The sequence below is a fragment of the Myiozetetes cayanensis genome, unplaced genomic scaffold (assembly GCF_022539395.1).
Source record: "Myiozetetes cayanensis isolate MyiCay16 unplaced genomic scaffold, myiCay2020 scf22, whole genome shotgun sequence".
Lineage (NCBI taxonomy): Eukaryota > Metazoa > Chordata > Aves > Passeriformes > Tyrannidae > Myiozetetes > Myiozetetes cayanensis.
Genome location: NW_026087434.1, coordinates 4,084,528 through 4,104,027, shown reverse-complemented (window position 1 = coordinate 4,104,027; position 19,500 = coordinate 4,084,528). Strand labels below are relative to the sequence as shown.

Genomic DNA, 19,500 nt, shown 5'->3' with positions numbered 1-19,500 from the left:
GTGGGGCCTGATTCATGTATCCTAAGGTCTGGTCCTGCAAAGATGTGACTGAACCAAACTCTCTGGAATACCTTGTACTCCGAGTTTATGAGTATCTTAAAGCTCTTACACTGAGCAAATTATCAGGAGGGTCCAAATCATTTGTGTGATGGTTATTGGGGTGTGTGTGGGGGTGTGAACAGCTGCATAGAAACCACCCAATCCTGCAGCACCACCCAGAGCTCCTTTTGCACATCATTAGCATTTCAGCACTCACACAGTGTCAGTGATAAGTGTTGTATCATCACAGCAGCAGCTCTATCTGTTTCTGATAAGACACTGTACTCCGTGTTTTCACAGCATCTCTTTAGAGCAGCTGGTTCCATTGCTCACCTCCCAGCACGGAGATTTTATTGCTCTTTGGCTACCAGCCACGTTTTCCTTAAAAATGAAATTGCTCATGTTAAAGTTCAGGGAGGGTACGTCTGCCTTTCAGAATGGAAAGCCTCCACATTTGTTACCTCTCATTTTTCAGTGCAGCCACATCCCAGGGGTAGCATCAAGCTTGTTATCAAACAACAGCAATTTGTCTTGGCAGCAACAGATTATAAATATGATTCTTTGACATCTCAGCCTACTACAATGGCTTGGGGCAATCAGATTAATAGAGCAAAATGAGATGCTACTGTAAATCCAGTGGGTTTTTCAGTAATGGAGCATGAAGCTGTGCTATTCTTAGCACTGGAAGGCAAATATTCAAATTCAAGTTTTACTGTCCTAGTGCCTTGCTGTATTTCTTATTTATGAGACTTCAAATTAATTTGTCTTATAGATTCTTTCCTTTATAGTGTGCTGAAGAAATTGTTTGCTGGCCAGAGGTTTTTGTGGTAGTTCGGTGCCTGGAATTTATTTAAATCATGAGGGTTTAGGCATCTAGAACAACAGATTCAAATCACAGTTGACTCCTGATGATGGTTTGAGCATTTCATATCCAGGGATGGATCGTAGCAAAAAGCTAAATGTTGGAAACTGAAAAAATCCCAGACATCAGAGTGTTTAATACCTGTTCTGTAACTGGTTGGAAACTCCTGCCCCTTTATCTAAAATCTGCTGCTTGGCCTCTCTCCTCCATAAACCAGGACATTGTTCACTCTTGCATGGTGCAAATAAAAAGGATTATGTTCCTCTGCAAGTGGACATCGAGCCTTGCCTCCTCCTTAGTGCTTCAGAGCTGGGTAAACCTCATGACAGAGGAGTCATGTACGTTCACAGCAGCTGATGGGACCACCAGGTGTAAAAGTTAATTTTCTTCAGGTGCTGAGCAGCAGGAGCTGTGGGGAAGGATGGGCTGAGGAGTCTAACTCGTAGTAGGGACCCTTGGAAGTGATGGAGAGGGCTTTTTCCAGTGGAGGTAAATATGCTAGAGAGGAGAAGTGTGTTGGAGGAGCTCATTTCCAGTGTGTCTCTGGGGGTGGAATACCAGACAGGCATGGTGCTTGCTATTTATGGAAAGCTTTGCTTCTTTTTGCTGGTCTTTTGTGGATTAAAGGACTTTGCCTCAGCATCTGTGCTGAGCCCCTGCTGTCCAGGCTGCTTTCCCCGAGCAATTAGGCTCTGCCAGAGCCAGGGACAGACTTGCCATCAAATTTAAAGCTTTGCAGCAATTTCACTGGAATGTCAGAATATGAAGGTTTTGCTCCTGCTGAAGCTGCCCTCTTTATCTGCTCACTGCAGGGCTTTATTCCTAATAACTGTGTCTGTCTGGAGAGCAATTGCCATGAAATAACACCTGTAACCTCTTACCGAGCTGCTGTGTCAAATCCAGTACAGCCTAAGAAGTGGGTCTGCTCAGAGACACCAAGAGCAGCCACAACATCACTCAAAGGCTGAATTCCCATTAATTTCAGCAGGGTCAGCATGGGATCCATTACTGTTTGCTCAGCAGAGCCAATGGCTGGTTTTGCTGTGCTGAATTTATTGTACTGATCCAGTAAATATTTTCTGCCACTTGTAATACTTAAAGGCTTGAGTGGAGCTGTTAATTCTAAAGTGCTCTGTGGGCTGTTGGGTTCTACACTCAGACATTTGCAGGACCAGGCTCTTGCTATGTTTAACAGGCTCTGATTAAGTCTGACCTATTCCTTGTATTTTGAGATTTCTGTTGTCTTTCCAACAGTCTCTTTGCTTTGATACTCTGCTAAAAAACACCCAGACCTTGACAAATAAAGGGGGAGCTCCCCCTGCTGCCCTTGGTGTTGCAGCTCACAGAGATGAGAGTGTGGTACAAACACAAAGCAGAATTAAAATTTAAAGGTAGATATATTCTGACTCTGTAGCTTATTTTAACCATGAAAGCAGCACTGACTGTGTAGCAATTGGGGGTTTTTGTAACGGGAGAAACTGAGCCAGTCTCTTGATTTTTCAGATGAAACCATACAGCCTGTTTTTCTCCCAGAGCAAGAGAGTCTTTCCCTCATCTTGTAGAAGTTTTAAGTTTTGCTCTGTCACAGTATTTGAAAATGGAGAGTTGTAGGAGCTCCTTCATATTCATGAGCAGGGTGGAAGAAGCACAGCTGTGAATTTTTAAACTTCCCCACCTGCAGCAATAGCAACCCTAGAATCTTCAAAATAGTAACACAGACCATAATGTGCCTTCAAAAATCCATCTCTGTGCCTCCCCAGATCCTTAGGCAGCTAATTACTGCAGCTGGCTGGAAAGCTTCTGGAAGCAGGCTTTATGTGAGCAGATAAAAGCTAAAAAGTAGATGTTTCTCTGTGAGTTCTTAGCAGTTTTGATGAAAATTCCGAGGATACAGATTTTGCCCAAAGTTTTAAAGAACTGTTCCAGAAGGAATGTTGGCTGCTCTGGCAGCTCAGACTGTCACAGGTTATTTGGACTGTAAAAGGATGTGAAAATAGTAAAGTATGAAATTTGATGGGGCTTTTTCAAAACAAAGTTTTCCTAAGCAGGGTGTTTCTGGCCTTCTGTTTCACTGGAGATTTTTTCTTTTTAATATGCTTTTGTGGTTTCCTTCAGATGCTCCAAACAAACGTATTTCTCACAAAACCAGTGCCAAGTTCTGACCATCTCTTTCAACTTAATTTAAAATCTAATTTGCAGTCCCATAGCTGAGAAAAGTATTGTACCAGCCTTGCCTTGAAGATCCAGCAAGGAATAAGAGATGGATGTGTTGCAGTTATAGAAAATGGAGTTTATTTGCCAGACATCAGTATTTGTGTATTGTGGACCAATACCTAAGACCAGGGCAGCTGCACTGGGAATTTCAGTAAAGGGCTGCACAAAACCCCAAAGTCCTGATGAACCCATTTAGGCTCGTGCTGTAGATCTCAAGCTTCACACTAGGCCATAACTGGAGATGATCTGATGGTTCTATCCATTTTATTAAGAATAACTTACTGACAGGAGAGGTGCTTGGGCTGGCTCAGGAGGAGGACTGTCAGTAAATGTGAAGAGCTGAGCTCTCCTGTTGTAAATTAAGCTATAGCTGTTCAATGAACTGAAGTTGGTTACTCCTAAAAGTACTTGAGAGTTTTCAACTAAATTTTACTAAGTACAGCCTGAAACCATAAATGAGTCTAATACAGCATTAAAGATCCAAGGGTAGATAAGGTAAAAAGCCATTGCTGTTAGGAAAAATGCCAGAAACCAACTACATTCAATTAGGTAACCAATTTGATTTCCTATAGTATTAAAATTGCCTAATTGCCTGTGAAAATTGCTTGATGTGGTATGGGTTAAATCTCCTTCTTGGAGCATTTACAGGAAACAGCTTTGCTAAAATCGAGTTTATTTGTGACCAGAATGTCTGTTTGCAAATTGACTGTTTGTTAGGGTGTGAAAACCATTTTTTCTTTTTAAGTGAAACTGAATGTAAATTTGAAAAATTATCTCATGAGATAATCATGTCCAGCAACCTGAGTGACCTGGAAAAGTTAAAGGTTCATGTCTTCCCTTTCAGTGACTTGTAAAACTCTCATCATCTTGGCTTAGGGCTAAAGATGACCCTGTTCTGGCCAAATGAATTGTGGTTGCTTATGCATTTGTGGCATTAGGATAAAGAGGGTTAGGCTCAGATAATTTTGACAGACCAAACGCTGCCCAAAAATGTAGATGAGGAAATTTCCCCAACCATAGCAAAGGAGAGAGAACATCAAGCACATTAATATCTCATGATACAGGTAGACACCCAAATGAACTGTCTCTAATCAGCCATGTAAGTGGCTTTCAGTTCTACCTTTTCCTGGGAAATGAAGTTACAGAAATAATGGGGCATCTTAGTGCAGGATTCCTTTCCTCCTTTGCAGTGGGTTTTTTTGGACAGATTCTAGCCTCGGGTGCACAGCTTGAAATATCCACTGTGGCAGCTCTGCAGCCTCAGCTCGATGTCTCTGCTCAGGAGTGGTTCTGGTAGCACAGAGCACTCCGTGTTCCAGACCAGGCTGCTCCCTCTACAAATCTCTGCCTGTTTTTTGTCAGTATTTCCGCACTGGGATTTGCCAGAGTAAACCTTGATTCATTGTTGTTTTCTGTCTGGACTGTGACACACTAATTTAGCTCCCTGGCATTTCCCAGTGAGCCAAAATGTGTTCTGGTGGTAAGAATATGCACAGTATTTGAGGCACTCCAGTGTTCCCTCTTTGTGTGATGCCCCTTGTGTAAACGTCTCGGGAGTACCTGGAAAATTCAAACTGGATTTAGGTTAGGGAAGCAAAAGGTGAGATGTATTGGCACTGCTGCTGAAAAACACTGAGTAAGAAAGCTGATGTGTTGCCCAGCTGTGCCCAAACCCACCTTCCTGCCCAAAATGAGTGGCCCAGGAAAGCACCAGCACCACAGTCCTGCAGAGGGAAGAGATTCCTGTTTGTGTCTTCACAGGGAAGAAGAGCAATGGAGAATTTATTCTTTAAATTCAGTTCTTAACAGGAATAAAACCAGCGCACAACCCTAAGATTCTTGAAGCCAGGGGCCATTTTTCCATTGATTCGATGGATGTTGGGACAGGTTCAGGTGTCTGCAGGGTGGCAATGATGTGGTTTAGTAATCTCAGGGGAAAATGGCCTCTCAGCGTTTCCTTCTCCTCTTCCCTTTTTTATGGAGTATAAAACATGCAGACCTTCCCTGGAGGATGAGGAGATCCAAGCTGTCATGCCAGCTTCCATGCCAAACAGTGCCCAGGGGACACTGCCTGCTGCACACCCAGACATCTCCCCACCGAAAAGTCACCTTTGCAGGAGTAGATAGTCTCAGATGAACTTATATCCTGTCAGTGCCAGGAGAAACTTGGCCCATGACTTCAGTAAAAACAAGATTTGGCTTCTTTTGCCATTTTCAGCTGTGCAGCAAGGTAAACAAATTGGATTAAATGCGTGTTGGTGTTCTGGAGGTGGGTCAAAGGCTTGATCATTATTGTGGTTCTGGATGAGGCAGTAAAAGCCTGTGCCAGGAGGCTCTTGTGAAGAAGTGGTGAGAGCTTCCTCTGAGCTGGTTGGGTACAAAGGAGGAAGCAATGCTTTTCTCCCCAGTGAGCTTACTGAATAAATGACAGGCTTGAATTTAAGTGGCCAGGGGCCATCAGTCCACCCTGATGGACAAGGGAAATGAAAGAATGTGATCAGGAGTAGTCTTAGGTAAGAACTGAACAGCAAAGAGGGGACACAGAAGACCTTGCAGCTAAACTCTAGATTTGGGACCCTGGAGATCTGGGATCTGTTGTGACTCTTAACAGACCAGTCTGGCTGGCCTTTTGAAAGAGGAAAACGAGAAACATTCACACCTTTTTGGGTAGTTGAATCTTTCTTTGAAGACCCACAGCCTTCATGACTTTTGTCCACCAAAAAAAAAAAAAAAAAGGTTTGGGAAGGTGCTCACCTAACAGGCTCAGATGAAGACTGGCTGCTAAGAGGTCTTTAACTAGGAGCACTGTTGTGAGCACAACTGCATGAGGAAAATAAAGCTTGGAATTATGGCTGAAGAAATTGTCGTTTAGAAATTTTAGAACGGTATAAACATATTTCCTTCATTACAGTAATCTACATCCATTACTGGGCAGCACTTGGCATTTATTTTCTTTTTTTTTGCTGGGGATAGCTCACTTTAACGAGTAGCTGCTCCATATCATGCAGAGACCTTTTAGCAAAGCAGTTCATACATGTAATGACTCTCACAGTGGGTGCTGGCACAAGGCAGTTTGATGAGTAATAAGCTTTGGTTATTAATGTCAAAAGGTACAAACAGTACATTGAATTCTCCTCTACGAGAGGACTAGAGAATCACCTCAGCCAGGCACAGGCTGAATACTTAATGCTAAAGCCAAGGGAAAGAAAAGGGTCGTGCTTGGGTGGGAAATGTGAGAGTCACAGGCAGGGCAGGTTATGTAGACAGATGCCCTCTCTAGGCAAACAAATTTAACATCTGGTGTCTGTCAACCAATAGATTGTTAGTCCCAGATGAGCATCCTCGTTGGGCAGTGACCCTGACACGCTGTTCTTGCCCATGAACTTCTCCAGCAAAGTGTGCATTGAACAGCTTTATTTGTTCTCTGTTCAGTACCATGTGGGTCCTTCTGCCTGTTGTCCAAGTGACACTCCTGAGATCTCAGTGGTGACTTCATTCACCGGGTGCTGCCTCCAACATATGCCTATTTGTGAGAGACAGGGACAACATAGTGACTGATCCCCCATTTTTGGCTTCCTGCATCTCTGCTCACCTTTTCACCTAGTGCAATAGTCACTAGCTCATGCCAAGCCTGCAAATCCAGGGTTTGACTTCATGAGTTTGTGTTGGTCAGGGCTGGGTTTCTGTCCTGTGGGATGGCTCACCAAGCCAAGCAATGTCCAGCTCCCAGTTTCATTGCCATGCATTGTATCCATGCTGCCAGTTGGCATTAGTGTCATTACACTTCTCTAAGTGCTACACACTGAATATGTGCTGGGCAGAGCATTTTTACAGCTATTTAAATTTATTCCAGAGCTGGCTTCCGAGTGCATGCAGATTGGCTACAAACCTGTGTTTCTTCCTCCGTTGTCCATGCAGTGTCTGGGAAGATAAACTCCCAGCCTGACCATTTGCTCTCATTTCTCTTTGCCAGGCTGTGAAGACTTACTGAAAGATGTCCTGTCTCCTGAAAACTCTGAGCCTCAACACTATGAGCCACAGTATGTTGATTACTATTACCAGGTAAGAGAAGCACTAATTCTGTCTCACGTTAGTGGGCTGAGGAAGCCTCTGGAGTGATGTGTAGTTGTGTGGTTGTAAATGCTGTTGTTTCACTTGGCCTGTTGACTCTTCCTTCCCGGATTCAGCACTGTTAGCAAACCATCCATTCTGGTTTATCAGCATTTAGCATGGGGTAGCTGTCAGCTGCTGTGAGAGTGTTCAGCATTTGGATAGTGATACTCCTGCTTGGCTGTGAAGGGAGATGTGGTACAAGCTCGCTGGCACCTCACAAGTGCAAAACACTGATTTGTATCTAATTAGATCAGTCAAACTTTGTAGGTGAACAATGCCTCAGGGACCTTCTGCAGATAATAAACAGGGACTCAACAGCTGTTGGGAAGCACAAACAATACACCTTTGAAAGTTTTGATAGTATTTTGGCTGGTGGGTGTAACATATTTTCAAACCGTTTAATGTCTTCATCTCTGTCCTTAATTTGACAGTGTCTGTTCAGTCTAACAAGAAAAGCAGTCTGAAATTTTCCTTTAAGCACCTCTTTGTCTCTCCTTCACTTTACTCTGGTTTTAATCACCTCCACCCCTGTAAATCCTGAAGATTAAAAGTGCATTGTCCATTCAGACAATGATTGTGTGTCAGTGGTGACATGAGACTGCAAGTGATCCTGAAGTCAGTAGTGAAAGCGTTTTACCTTCACATGTGGTGAAGTGTGAGAACAATACTCGTGTTGTGGAAAGAGATGTGATGACCATGATGGTGTTTCACCACTCCATGGTGTTATACAGAATGGTTTCCAGTGCTCATGCAAAAAGCACAGAGACATTTCCTTCCCCTCAGTGTCCATCACCACTCTGCTTGTTTGTAAACCGCTGGTTTTTTGTAACTGATGGCACAGATACCCACCATGCTGTTGCTTGGTTACCTTAATGGATACCATAAACCAAATTCCCTGTTCTGCAGTAGCTGATAGAGGCTATAAAATGAAATTGGGCTCTCTGCACACTCTTGATGTTCCCCTGTTGCTGTGCAGACATTGCAGGCTGGTTCTGACACTCTTTGAAGGCAGCTGATGCGGGTGTTGGGTTGTTACTTCTCAGGGATTTCACATCCGCTGTCACCCAGGGATGTGCTGGGGAGAGAGAATTCTTGAAGACAAACTTGAGATTGGCTGCAAACTGCACCTCTCCTGCCAGCTGTCCTGCAGGAGGGCCTGAGGGTGGGAATTGAGGTTGCTAATCCTGATTGCAGCTGATGAGTTTTCTGTTCGAGTGCTGGATTTTTGATTCTGGGAGAGGCAGTGGGCAGAGGAGTGCAGTGGAATCAGTGCAGTGTTTGCCCACTGTAATTGGGGAAAGGCAGGATTTGTGCAGCCTGGGAGCAGAACCAGGTCCTTCCCCACCTTCCCACAGGGTGATCTGTCGTGGTGGGGAGAGGACAGGGAACAGTGCACGATGCTGCACAGCCCGTGCTTACCCCACAGCTCTGCACCGCTGCCCTCCAGAGGAGCTCGGTCCATCTCCCATCTCCAGGTCCTCCCGGTGCAGTTTGGAAAATGCTCGCTAGATGTCAGCTAAAGACTGGGAAAAGGCGGTGAACAGGCTCGGCGCTTGCCTCTGAGGATCCTCTGCTATGGCAGGGAGTTGGGAGTGTTCAGTCTGATGAAAGAGGAGCACTGAGGGACAGGTGGATTTGAGATTATCACCATTCCTGACAGTTGTTTCCCTTTCTGAAGGAAACACGGACTGAAAACATACGGGCTGTCCTTGCATCTCCCAGACCTTATTGAGTGTGAATTCCTGGTACTGTAGTCAAGTTTATGGACAGCTCCCAACGGCACAAATGGTAGTTGTTTGTCTGATCTCATTTTCATCCCATTATACCCTTTGCATGTCTGTCCAATTCTCAGGTGAGGTCAAATTCTCAGGCAGCAGAAGGATACAACTGCTGTGATGGCACAAATAGATACTTTAAAAGGGAATGCATCCTTTTTTATTCCTCCCAGGGGTTGTGCTTACACAAAGGCAGGTACTGAGCTGGTTCATTGTTATGCTGTCTCTGTATTCGTACGGTGATTTGAGAAGGGGAGATTTATCCTTGTCCTGTGTTACTCCCTCTGTCCCCTGCTTTCACTTTTCCTTCCCCTCCCAAATGCCTACTCCGTTATAGCTTTCTGAAGCCCAAAGACAGCAAACTGAAGAGGTGAAGGTAATTCCAAGCAGTGGGATGAAGTGGCAGGAGCCACAGGGAGGGGCTGCACTGATCCAGCTGTTTTTATACGTGTTGAGTCAAATGGGGAAGAAGAAACTGCCAAGTCTCCAGCCTTTAATTGCAACCAACTCGGTGCAATTAATTTAAATTAATATATAAAATCCCCTGATACCAGGAGCTTGGGGCATTTAATTTGACATTTTCTAAATGGTCTGCTTTTACTTTCTGGGGTTTTTTTCAGCGTGAACAAGAGCAAAAGCTGCCAAGCTTTTAAGGTCTGAAAACAGTCTTAAAAAAAGGAGAAAAAAAATACTATTGTATCTGTAATTCAAAATGCAAAGACCATTCCATGGAAGGTTCCTAATGGTCTATATTGAGAGGCTATGTGAGTGATATCTCAGGTAAATGGAGAGCTGTTCCTTTGAGCTCAAGTCTGATAAGGTGTGATATGCAAATGAAAAGGGCAGCACTTAGTTACTCCATGACTCTACATTCAGTGAGACCTCTCCCACTGATTTCCATCAGCATTGATTCAGCCTGCAAAGAGTATGTTTCCTCTTTGAACCAGGGAAAGCTTGTCCACAGGAATTTAGGAGGATGGGGTTGCAGTTAGGAGTCAGCAGTGGTAGAGCCCCTCAGCTCCAGGACCTACAAATAAACCTGCCCCGTCTGTCTGTGAATTCAGAGTCTGTTAATTTGGTTAAGGTCTGGACTGTGCTCCATTTGAGGCACTGCTTCAGTCAAGTGCTGTTTATTAGTATAATTTCTGTCTCTCCCAGCCTTTAGAGAGATAATAGAAATGCTCTGAATTTGCCAGAAGCCAGTTTATCAATCCTGAATTCCTCTCACAGTGTTTGCTGCTACAGCCCCAACTCTTGTTTTGGCTTCAGTTTGAAGGGAGACAAAAGTGTCCCTAGTCCAGTTTGCTTTGTGGCAAGCATCTGGTAGCACTCCAGAGCCCTTGGATAGCCTCTTGGAGACGGTAACCCACACAAAGTCCAGAGCTGAAGTATGTGTGTGAAAGCCCAGACCCAGACTGAGCCAGCTCAAACAAAGCCGAGTGCCTGTGTCTAGGATTTCCAAATGGCTGGCTCCCGGCCTTCCCGGGCTCCTGGCCAGCTGGGAGCAGTAGCCACAGGACTCCGAGGGAATCAGGCTGGCTGCAGCTGCAGCTCCCTGGCCAAGGTTTGCATGACAGAGAAGCAGAAGCCTGGGTCTAGGTGCTCAACTGTCTGAGCACCCCTTAGGGAAAAGGGAATCAGCAACAGGAGCTCCTTGTTCAGCTCTCCACCTGATGTATTTTGTCTGTTCAGAGTTACAGGGAGCCTGACTCTGGAGCACCCCAATGGATGGCAAAAGAGGGGGTTAAGTGACAGGTCTTGGAGCCTCTCACCACCAGTTAGCAGGGTCCCTACTTGAGTAACTGCTTGTGAAGGGACAGACTGTGTATCTTCACATGTGAGTGGTTGCCTTTTCATCTGAAATCAGTGCCCAAAAACCACACAAGCAAAGCCAGTGGAAGAGCATGTTGTGAGGTACAATAGTGGAAGGGTCCTTGTTTTAAACAAAGCTGTTTGTTTCTTATTCATTGTTGCTGTATTGAGTTGCCACTTACCTTATTTTTTTCCTGCTCTCACCTGTAAATAAGAGAGTGAATCTGCCTCTTAACAAAGTACAGGATGATTGCTGCATGCTTGCTTTTTCAGTCCTGTGTGTGTGTTCTCCTGCCTGCCAAGTGATTAATTACACTGTATGAACAGCAGAAAAATTGTTGAAACATGACAAATAAATTGTGTTTGCCTCTGGGATGGAGCTGGGGCTGCTAGCTGATCTGCTGCTTTGGAAATATTTTCAGTAGCAATTAGGAGTCCCCACCAGCTTCTGAAAAAAAGTTTTTCTTCCTCGCTGGCTGCACAAGGATCTCTGCTAACACCTGTGTCAGGGCAGAGCTGGGGGAGTCCTTCTGCACTGGGAAAAGACTGATCCAAATGGATTTTTCATTAGGCTGTGGAGGGAGGTGGCACTCTGAGACACAGTTGCACTGAGGAGAGGTTTGCACAGGTCTCCCTAGACAGTCTGGGATGGCAGTTATCATCTCTGATGGTGCCATCTCTTGCTATTTATTGAAAAGCAAAGTCCAGGAAAGCATTGACTGTTTTATTGAACTCAGACCTGCTGTTCTCTTCTTGTTTATCTCTTAAATAAAGCTGTCCTTTTTTTCCCCCACAGAATAATTGACCTCATTTGCCAGGAGAGTATATTTCTTGATACTGTTTTTCCTAACATTAAACCCATCTGTTAATGTGGAATACATCTTTCCTCCTGCCCTCTGTGGCAGCATTAGCTGAGACACTCCTATCTTAGCAGAGCAACTAAGAAGTGGTTAAAGTGGAAATACCTTTTTGACCCATAGCCAAGAGAAAAAAACAGCCTGTGCAGTTAGAAGCAGCAATATTAAACACAGCAAATTGCAGCTTTTTTTTTTTTCCTTCTCCTTCTTCTTATCAGCCCCCAGTTTTCTTCACCACCCACATGCTCTCAGTCATTCTTGGCTCCCACTGTGTTTTCAGCTCTGCAGATGCTCCGTGTCACTCTCGGGGTGTTGGTGGCACTCGGTGATCACACGGTGCATGTTTGCAAATCGCAGTGTTCTGTCTCTCTTGGATAGGCCAAGGGAAGCAGGAGGTTTTCCCTGGCTTTCCTGCTCTAATCTAGAAGTCTGTTTTATATTTGGTGCTCCTAAATCTGCCAGGTTCTCCTTCCCTTCAGCTTCTGCTGCATCCCCTGGGAAATAAGTATGTTCAGTATAAACCTTTCGGGAGGCCCAGCCCGAGGATTGATCCCAGCTCCTGCTGAAATCAGTAGAAAGACTGTTAGATCAGCACCTTGGGATGTTCCTGAGGTGATTGTTGCCTGAATCCCTCGCTGGAGGGGGAAAAGCTTGATAAAGCACAGTCATATAGTTATAGAGAGAAAAAAAGTCTCTGTTCCTGGGCAGGACTAGGCAGGATTTTACACAGGCAAGGCACTGTCGACAATGATGAGAAGTTTATTGTAACCTCTACAGGCAACACTCTCAGTAATTCACTTTTTCCCTATTTTATTCTTATATATTTTTTCCTATTTTTATTCCTATATATACTTGGGAGCATCAAAAAGCAACATTAACTACAACTGCTGAGAAACCCCCAGAGAGCAATTACCAAGAGCAATGAAGAGCACAGTGTGCCTCCATTTGGGACTCATTTACATGGAAATTGCCTGAGTTCACCTGGCAATATTCTGAATCATATTTTTTATGTTTGTGCATACATGCTAAAATAAGTGTCCTTGGTACAAAACACCTGCATAAAAGTGAACTGCCTGTCTGGCTGCTCAAGCTGATTCCAAAATGCTGCCCTGAGATTGAGCAGTTCTGCACTCAGGGCAAGGTAGGCATCTTCCAACAAAATAAATGCCAACTCCTCCAAAAACACCCAGTGGAGAGATTGAGGATTGTTTTCTTTTTCAAAACCAGGTTGAATTTTTGATTTGGTGGAATGTCACACACTGGCATTTTTAAAGGGGAAATTACTTCTCCCTGACTTGTTTTTGCTCAGTTGTGGTATAAAACCCATGTTAAAATAACACAAAAGGAGTAAAACACTCTGGCCTGGTCAAAAAATACTTCTCAAAATGTGCTTTGGATTTTATTTTGAGGAAAAATCTGAGGTTTTGACCTGATTCTGAGCTGGGCCATGGAAATCCTTTGGAATCTAAAAGTCTGCAGACTGGGAGAAATATTTTCCCACCCAGTTCTTGCCACTACACCCCAAATGCAATCCCAGTGTTTGAGGCCAGCAGAAGACAGCCCAGGGCTGGGGGGGGACCTGGCAGAGGTGGTGCCATGGCCCTCAGAGTGGAATTGTCTCAGAGTTGGTTCAGTTCCCCTTTTGGGGCTGAGTTTGTGTGTCAGTGGTTTTGTCCAAATTCTACCTGTTAAGCTGGTTTGAATTTTAAGCACCTGTTCTTGCAGGTGTTGCCCTCCTGTGATAGAAGTGTAAATCAGTGGGAGAGGCCAAAGATTATTCCCTTCCCACAGGGTCTTGTCGGAGTCAAAATTTACCGTTTCTTAGGGCTGTGTTTGGCTGGGTGGTTTGAGCCTGCCTGGTTCAGCCATCCTTGCTGTGACTCGGCAACAGAGATGAAGTTCCAAGAGGATTGTCCTTCCAGACATCCACAGGAAAGTAATTTTGTGCGTTTATTGTTATCTGGGGCTCTTTTTTTGAGTATTTCTTTCTTTTCTGTGGCCCAGGTGGGGTTTTGTAAAGCACTCAGAAGCTTTATTGTAAAACCTGTCACCCACCTCTTTGGCAGAACTGTGGTTTAATAGACATCTTCTGTCTCATCCCAAGTTTTTATTTCTGAGGCATTATCTTCAAGCTTCTAATCTGCTGATTTTCTTACAGAGCACAGTTTTGGGGGTGTTTTTTTTCTGAAATTGTCAGTTGCCATGGCAAAATATTCCTCTCCCTGGATAAACCAATTTAGGCTATGGCTCAGTCTTGAGGTAGAAGCTGTGAAAGGACTGAAAGCAAAAGTTGGGCTCTTTTTATCAAGGAAAGTCACATCCCTATTGATTTAATCCTTCAGGTAAGCATGGCTTTGTGGTTTAGTGCTTTTTGCCTTTTCTTTGACGTGCTGAAAATCTGTCCACGTTTATTTGTGGTGTTCTGAATGCAGCGTTCTTAACAACACAAGCAGAAGGAATATTATGAAAGCACTGGCCTTGTACTGCGTTCCTGTGAAAGAAAAGCAACTGCTCAGTCAGAGGGTGGTGAAGGAATCCTGACTCTGATATAGAGCCCTTGGGGAATACCAAAATATCTGTAATAAAAGTAGCTGCATAAGGGCAGGGCACACACAGCGTTCAGTGGGTTTCTTGACACTCGTGTGATTGGGAAATCTTCACCCTCCAGTTCATAAACTGGCACTGGCTCGCTCTTTCTTGATTTTTATTTCTCTTTTAAATTCCTGTTCTATTTTGTATTTTTTCTCCTTGCTGCTTGGGGATATTTGTGCTGCATTTATGGAAGACTGTGGGACACAGAATATTGGATTATTTTCAGTGGGAAGGCTGTGACACTGAAATATAAGGAATTCTTTTTTTTTTTTTTCCCCAGTAATAGCATTGGTTTAAATAGGTTGTTTTCTTTTTATTTGTTTGTGGGTTTGCTTTGTTTTTTCAGAAGAAGAAGGTTGTGTGTAAACGTGTGACAGCTGGTTTGTAAAGCCAACACTCCAGGTTATTATGAAACTGTAAAGAGAAAGTCAACCACAAAGGGATGTTCTAGCTAATAAAACCAGTGAAATCCCTCATTGCACAAGCAAACAAAAAGGATTTGACTGCTTCTTTTCTGCCTTCTGCTCTCTGACCAAACTGAGAGCAGTGGAGTTTTTTGGAGGCAGCTTCTCTTGTTTTTTATAAACAAAAGAACTGCACATAATGCTAAAAATTGTCCTGTTACGTAAAACCATTCCTCCATAGGTGAAATCTTACAGGATTCATTTCTGCCACACAGCTCTTGCTGTACTGGCACAGCATTTTAGTGTTAAATGAGTTATTCCAGTAGCCTCAAGAACTGCCACCAAAGTGACCCGTGCAGCTCATGGCATTGCCCAGTGCTTTTCCCACTTATGGAAGCTCTGGGACACCTCTCCCCTGTCCTTCATCTCTCAGGTCACACCCAGCTCTTGGCATGCCCAAAGTCCCACAAAACCACGTGGTTTTTGTCCTGCCCTGGTTCTCAGGTGTCTCCCCCTGGTTCTCCTGGCAGGGATTCAGCCCCAGTCAGGTGTCACAGGGGGACCGTGGCATTGTCCTCTATCAGAGGCAACAGAACTGTTTAAAATTAAACCATCCTACTCAGCTAGGCTCACAGAGCTAAAAATGAGATCTCGATTATCTTGTCTATTTTTAGAAACTGGAGAAAAATAAAAATGTGAGTCTTTTGGTGGTTTGTTTTTTTTTAATTTTTTTTTTTACATGCTGCAGTGGAGAATTTATTTGTCTGGGAGGAGGCAGCTTTGCCAGTACTGCCACACATCTGGGCTATGAGAAGCAATTTGTAACTGAACAGGAAGAAAAAGTAGGCCAGCCTGCAAGAGAGTATCTAGGAATTACTCCCGGGGGATTTGTGCTACACTGCCTCCAGCAGCTGAAATAACAGCATGAAATTGCGATTAAAAATTAAGAAGAGATATGGGCTATTTGACCTTCTTTCAGTCAGGGACACAGAGGCCCTGCCTGGAACGGGGATGCAGAGAAATGCAGCTTCTGTTGAGCGATTATGTGCCAGCAAGAGGCTGCTGAAGTTCATCCTGAGCTCAGTGGAACAGAGGGATCATTTCCTTCCCTTTGACGTGGTCCAGCCTGGTTTTGGTGCTGGTGGCACAGTGACACCAGGTACAGGGACAGGTTAGAGTAGAGCCAAACAGTCCTTGCTCCAACAGCTGCAGTCCAAACAGTGAGAAAAATAGGAAATAAACTGTCAATTGTCACGTTTCCTAAGTTTACAGAAATCCAGGAAGGATTAATTAGGCCCCTGAGAGGCTGTGTTAATTAGGAGTTAATTTGCCAGATTTGCTATTGGGCTCACCTTTTTTCCCAGGCTGTTACTGTAATCACCCAGTTGACTCCGGCATCACTTGGGGAACAGGCCATGAGACAGAGCAGCCTGTTTGGGTGGATGTGAACGCTGGACCCCAGGCTTGTTTTGGTACTCAGTGTTATGATAAGCTTGGAGGAGGGTTCAGTTGGAACAATAATATAACCATGGCAGTGTTGATACAGGGCTGACGCAAATGCTGATGAGGGTTTTGGGCTGACAGTGTGAACCTGGCAGCCCAGACTCCATCCACCACGCCTGGGAAGGCTTTGGAGAGGGATTGCATAAAGCAGAAAAAGGCGTATCCAAAAGGGTGATTCCTTGGGGCTTGTGCCAGCCTGCGTAAATAGGGCTGTGATAACAAACTATTTGACTTTGCAAGAGAACTTTGATTTGTCCTGAGCTGTGGAGCCCGAGAGTCTGCAGGAGACAGCCCTGGTGGGAATCCTGCTGGTTTGTTAGCTCTGTACATCAGTCTCTGGTCGTTCAGGGCACTGTTTAGGGAAAGGCTTTCTCAGTGGGTGTTTGTGCAGCTCCACTTAGAGCAAAGCAGGGTAACAACTGGAGGAGAGAAAATCTGCAGGTCCTTCACCCTTTTATAGGTACATCAAATACATAAATGTGGTGTAAATACTGTAGAGCTTTGGCCATCCGTTTTTGTAGGATAGTGCAATACTCAGGTAAACTTTCTTGCCATGGTAGGAGTTTATTCATAGCACTGTATACAGAACCTGACCTAGTTTAAAATGGGGGGAATGTCTCAATTTACACATACTGCATCTGCTGCCACCTGCTTCCAGCAGCAGAGAGGATGTTTGGCTTGTTTTGGTAACAGACAGAACCTCGAGTATTTTTGTATATTCTCCACAACAAGGTTCCTATATCTGTAACTGTTCTGCATTTATTACTGATATGTGTGTGTTGAAAAAATTATGGGGGTTTGTGGCTTCAATGAGTTTTTAATTTCTGTGTCCTTGAAGGTTAATGTCATTGAGGAACATTTGTGGGGGGAACTGGGGCATGTGTCTTTCATCAGGACATGGACCATATGGTTACAATGCCCTAAGGCACACTCATGGAAAAGTCTAGAGCATGGAAGATGGGAGCCTGTCCAGAATGGGGAGGGGTGTTAAGAACTGTTGGTGAGGTACATAGATGATGAAAATCAACTTAAGAACATGAGAAAAACAAGGCTATGTTCCTGTTGGGTTGGTTGATTTTTTTTTTTTTCCCCCCTCCACCTTGGAAGTTTTTGAGACTGTTCCAGTAGGAGCTTTTCCCATATATATCCCTCCTTCCAGCTCTTACAGCTTCACCTTTGCCAGGGTTCTCTTTTGGGTTTCAGAGTTTCAGAATTTTAAATGGCCTGTCATTGTTAGAACTCTAAAAGGTCTCTGCCATAAAACTGTACGTTTTGGACTAATGTATTTCTTGGATCTTTGCTCCACTGGACTCTTGTTACGCTCCTCAGAATATTTCATAGTCTAGTTACTGTTAAAAAGGGAGGAGGGGGACCTGAATAATGAATGAAGTCAGTATTTCACTGCACCTCTGAGATCTGATTTTTATGGAAATCAGTAATGCATGGTATTTTGTGAGACTAATGGATAAATATTGCCTTTCATACCTCTGAACTCTTCAGCACAAGGATCAACAACCATCCCATTATGAATCACACTTCGCAGGGTTGTGTAGCTGCGGGAGCTGACACAGGTTTCTCACCTGGGAACCTGTCAGTTAAGTGAAAGAGTAAATCACAAGCTTTTTCTTTCTGCTGCATTTTGAAGCTGCACTTAAAATCTTTCTGTTTGTCTCATTGCCAAGCCAATGGTGAGATATTACAGGGGAATTATAAGGGGGGTTTTGTACAGTAAATTCAGATTTCAACTGTTGTCAGGTAAAATTCCTTGCCTATAAAGAACCTCTGAGTTAAAACTTCTCAGATTACTGTGCCATGACAAAACATTGCAATCAGGAGACATCCCGTGTCGTGGTTCTCGAATCAAAGGGGAAAGAGTTTGTACTCAGATATCACAGAAGATGCCCTGCCAAGAGCCACTGATCTCCTGCTGGTCTACAAAGAAGAGTTTTAGCAGTGAAATGTACCAAATAACACTGACCCACGTGCTTCACGAAGCGGAGTCCTGGGGCTGGGGAAAGTCCTGCAGCACTTTCTCTCCAGTTATTGGAGGTTACTAATTTTTCCCCGTAAACAAGGTGTCAGATGTTTCCTGACTTAGGGCCAGGGCATTACTTGCTGTGCTGCTGATGGACATGCTTTTTTTCTTTTCCTCTAGCTTGTGTGTAGTCTTCCTAGATCAAAAACCTTTACTGGAAGAGAGTCTCTCTCAGTTGTATTTTTAGAGTGCCTGACATGTGGGCCCCTTTCTTTGCCTCTCCCCTGTGAGGACAGGGCCACTTCATTTTAGAAGGAAGAGATTGGAAAGTGAAGAAACCAGCACTAGCAAAAGTATATAAATATTTACTGAATGAAATGGTAATATTTAGTTTGACTTAGATACTTGTATTCTGTATGGACTCACCTTCACCTGCAGTGTCTTCTCTCTTACGAAGGAACTGATACTCAAGGGAGGAAAGACTCTCCTGACAAGGCTCCCAGGAGCTCAGACTGTGTTAGGATATCCCCTGTGACCTGCTCTGGGCTTGTCTCTGTTAGCACAGCTCTGTGGCACTGGCATGTGCCACCTGGGGAGGCACAACATCCTTTCCCCAGCTCCCACTTTCCAGGAGGCCGGGGCTGCCTTCGCGCTCCTGCTGCTTCCACAAGAGCCAGTGGGTAACAAGAACCACATGGACCACACGGGTTTCTGTTTCCTGAGGTAGTTCTCCATCTGTAACTGCTTCTGAGATGACGTGGGGTCTCAAAGCTTCCCCCCTGCTGACAACTCTCTGCCTCACAGGACCTCTTTTCTCATGGCATCTGAACATTTCCATATTGAACGTGATTAATTAGAATGGAGAGGGGAGTGTCAAGGGCAGGAGTCAGTGTTTAAGAGTAGTTCAGTATTTTAATCTGAACAGATTATGGAAATAGAATGTGAATGGTAACTGGAGGTAGTTTGCTCCCTGCTGAAAGCCAGGTCACATTTTTCACAGGGAGAGCCCCTTCCATGGCCTGTTCTTTACAGGACATGGGGCACTGCAGTCCCCTGGGCTGTTCTGGTTTTCAGTAGAAATATCAATGTGGTGGTGTCTCAGGAAGGTCTGGATGGTGCTAATATTGTCACAGCTTTGCCCACCCTGGTGAGCTTTGTCGGCCAGCTCTGTTTCTCCCGAGGACGGGAGTTTTCCCTGCGGCGTTCTGACAAAATGCCGTTTGAGTTGAAGGTGTTTTGCCTCCTACAGCAGATCTGCACCTGCTGTTCCCTGCTCCGTGTCTGGGGCCCAGTATCACCCAGTCTGCCATCATCACACCCGGCTTTTGCCAGGCTGCCAACAGCCCATATGCAA

The 19,500-nt window shown here is 44.5% G+C and overlaps 1 protein-coding gene across 2 annotated transcripts in view; it reads left to right on the top strand.

Annotated features, from left to right (window-relative positions):
- Positions 1–19,500, top strand: part of RAB11FIP4 (RAB11 family interacting protein 4) — a 105,337-nt gene that overhangs the window by 36,562 nt on the left and 49,275 nt on the right. For both annotated transcript variants that reach the window (XM_050319105.1, XM_050319104.1), the window contains exon 3: positions 7,089–7,177. In XM_050319105.1, the coding sequence (XP_050175062.1) occupies positions 7,089–7,177 (89 nt within the window). The remainder of the gene's footprint in view (positions 1–7,088; positions 7,178–19,500) is intronic.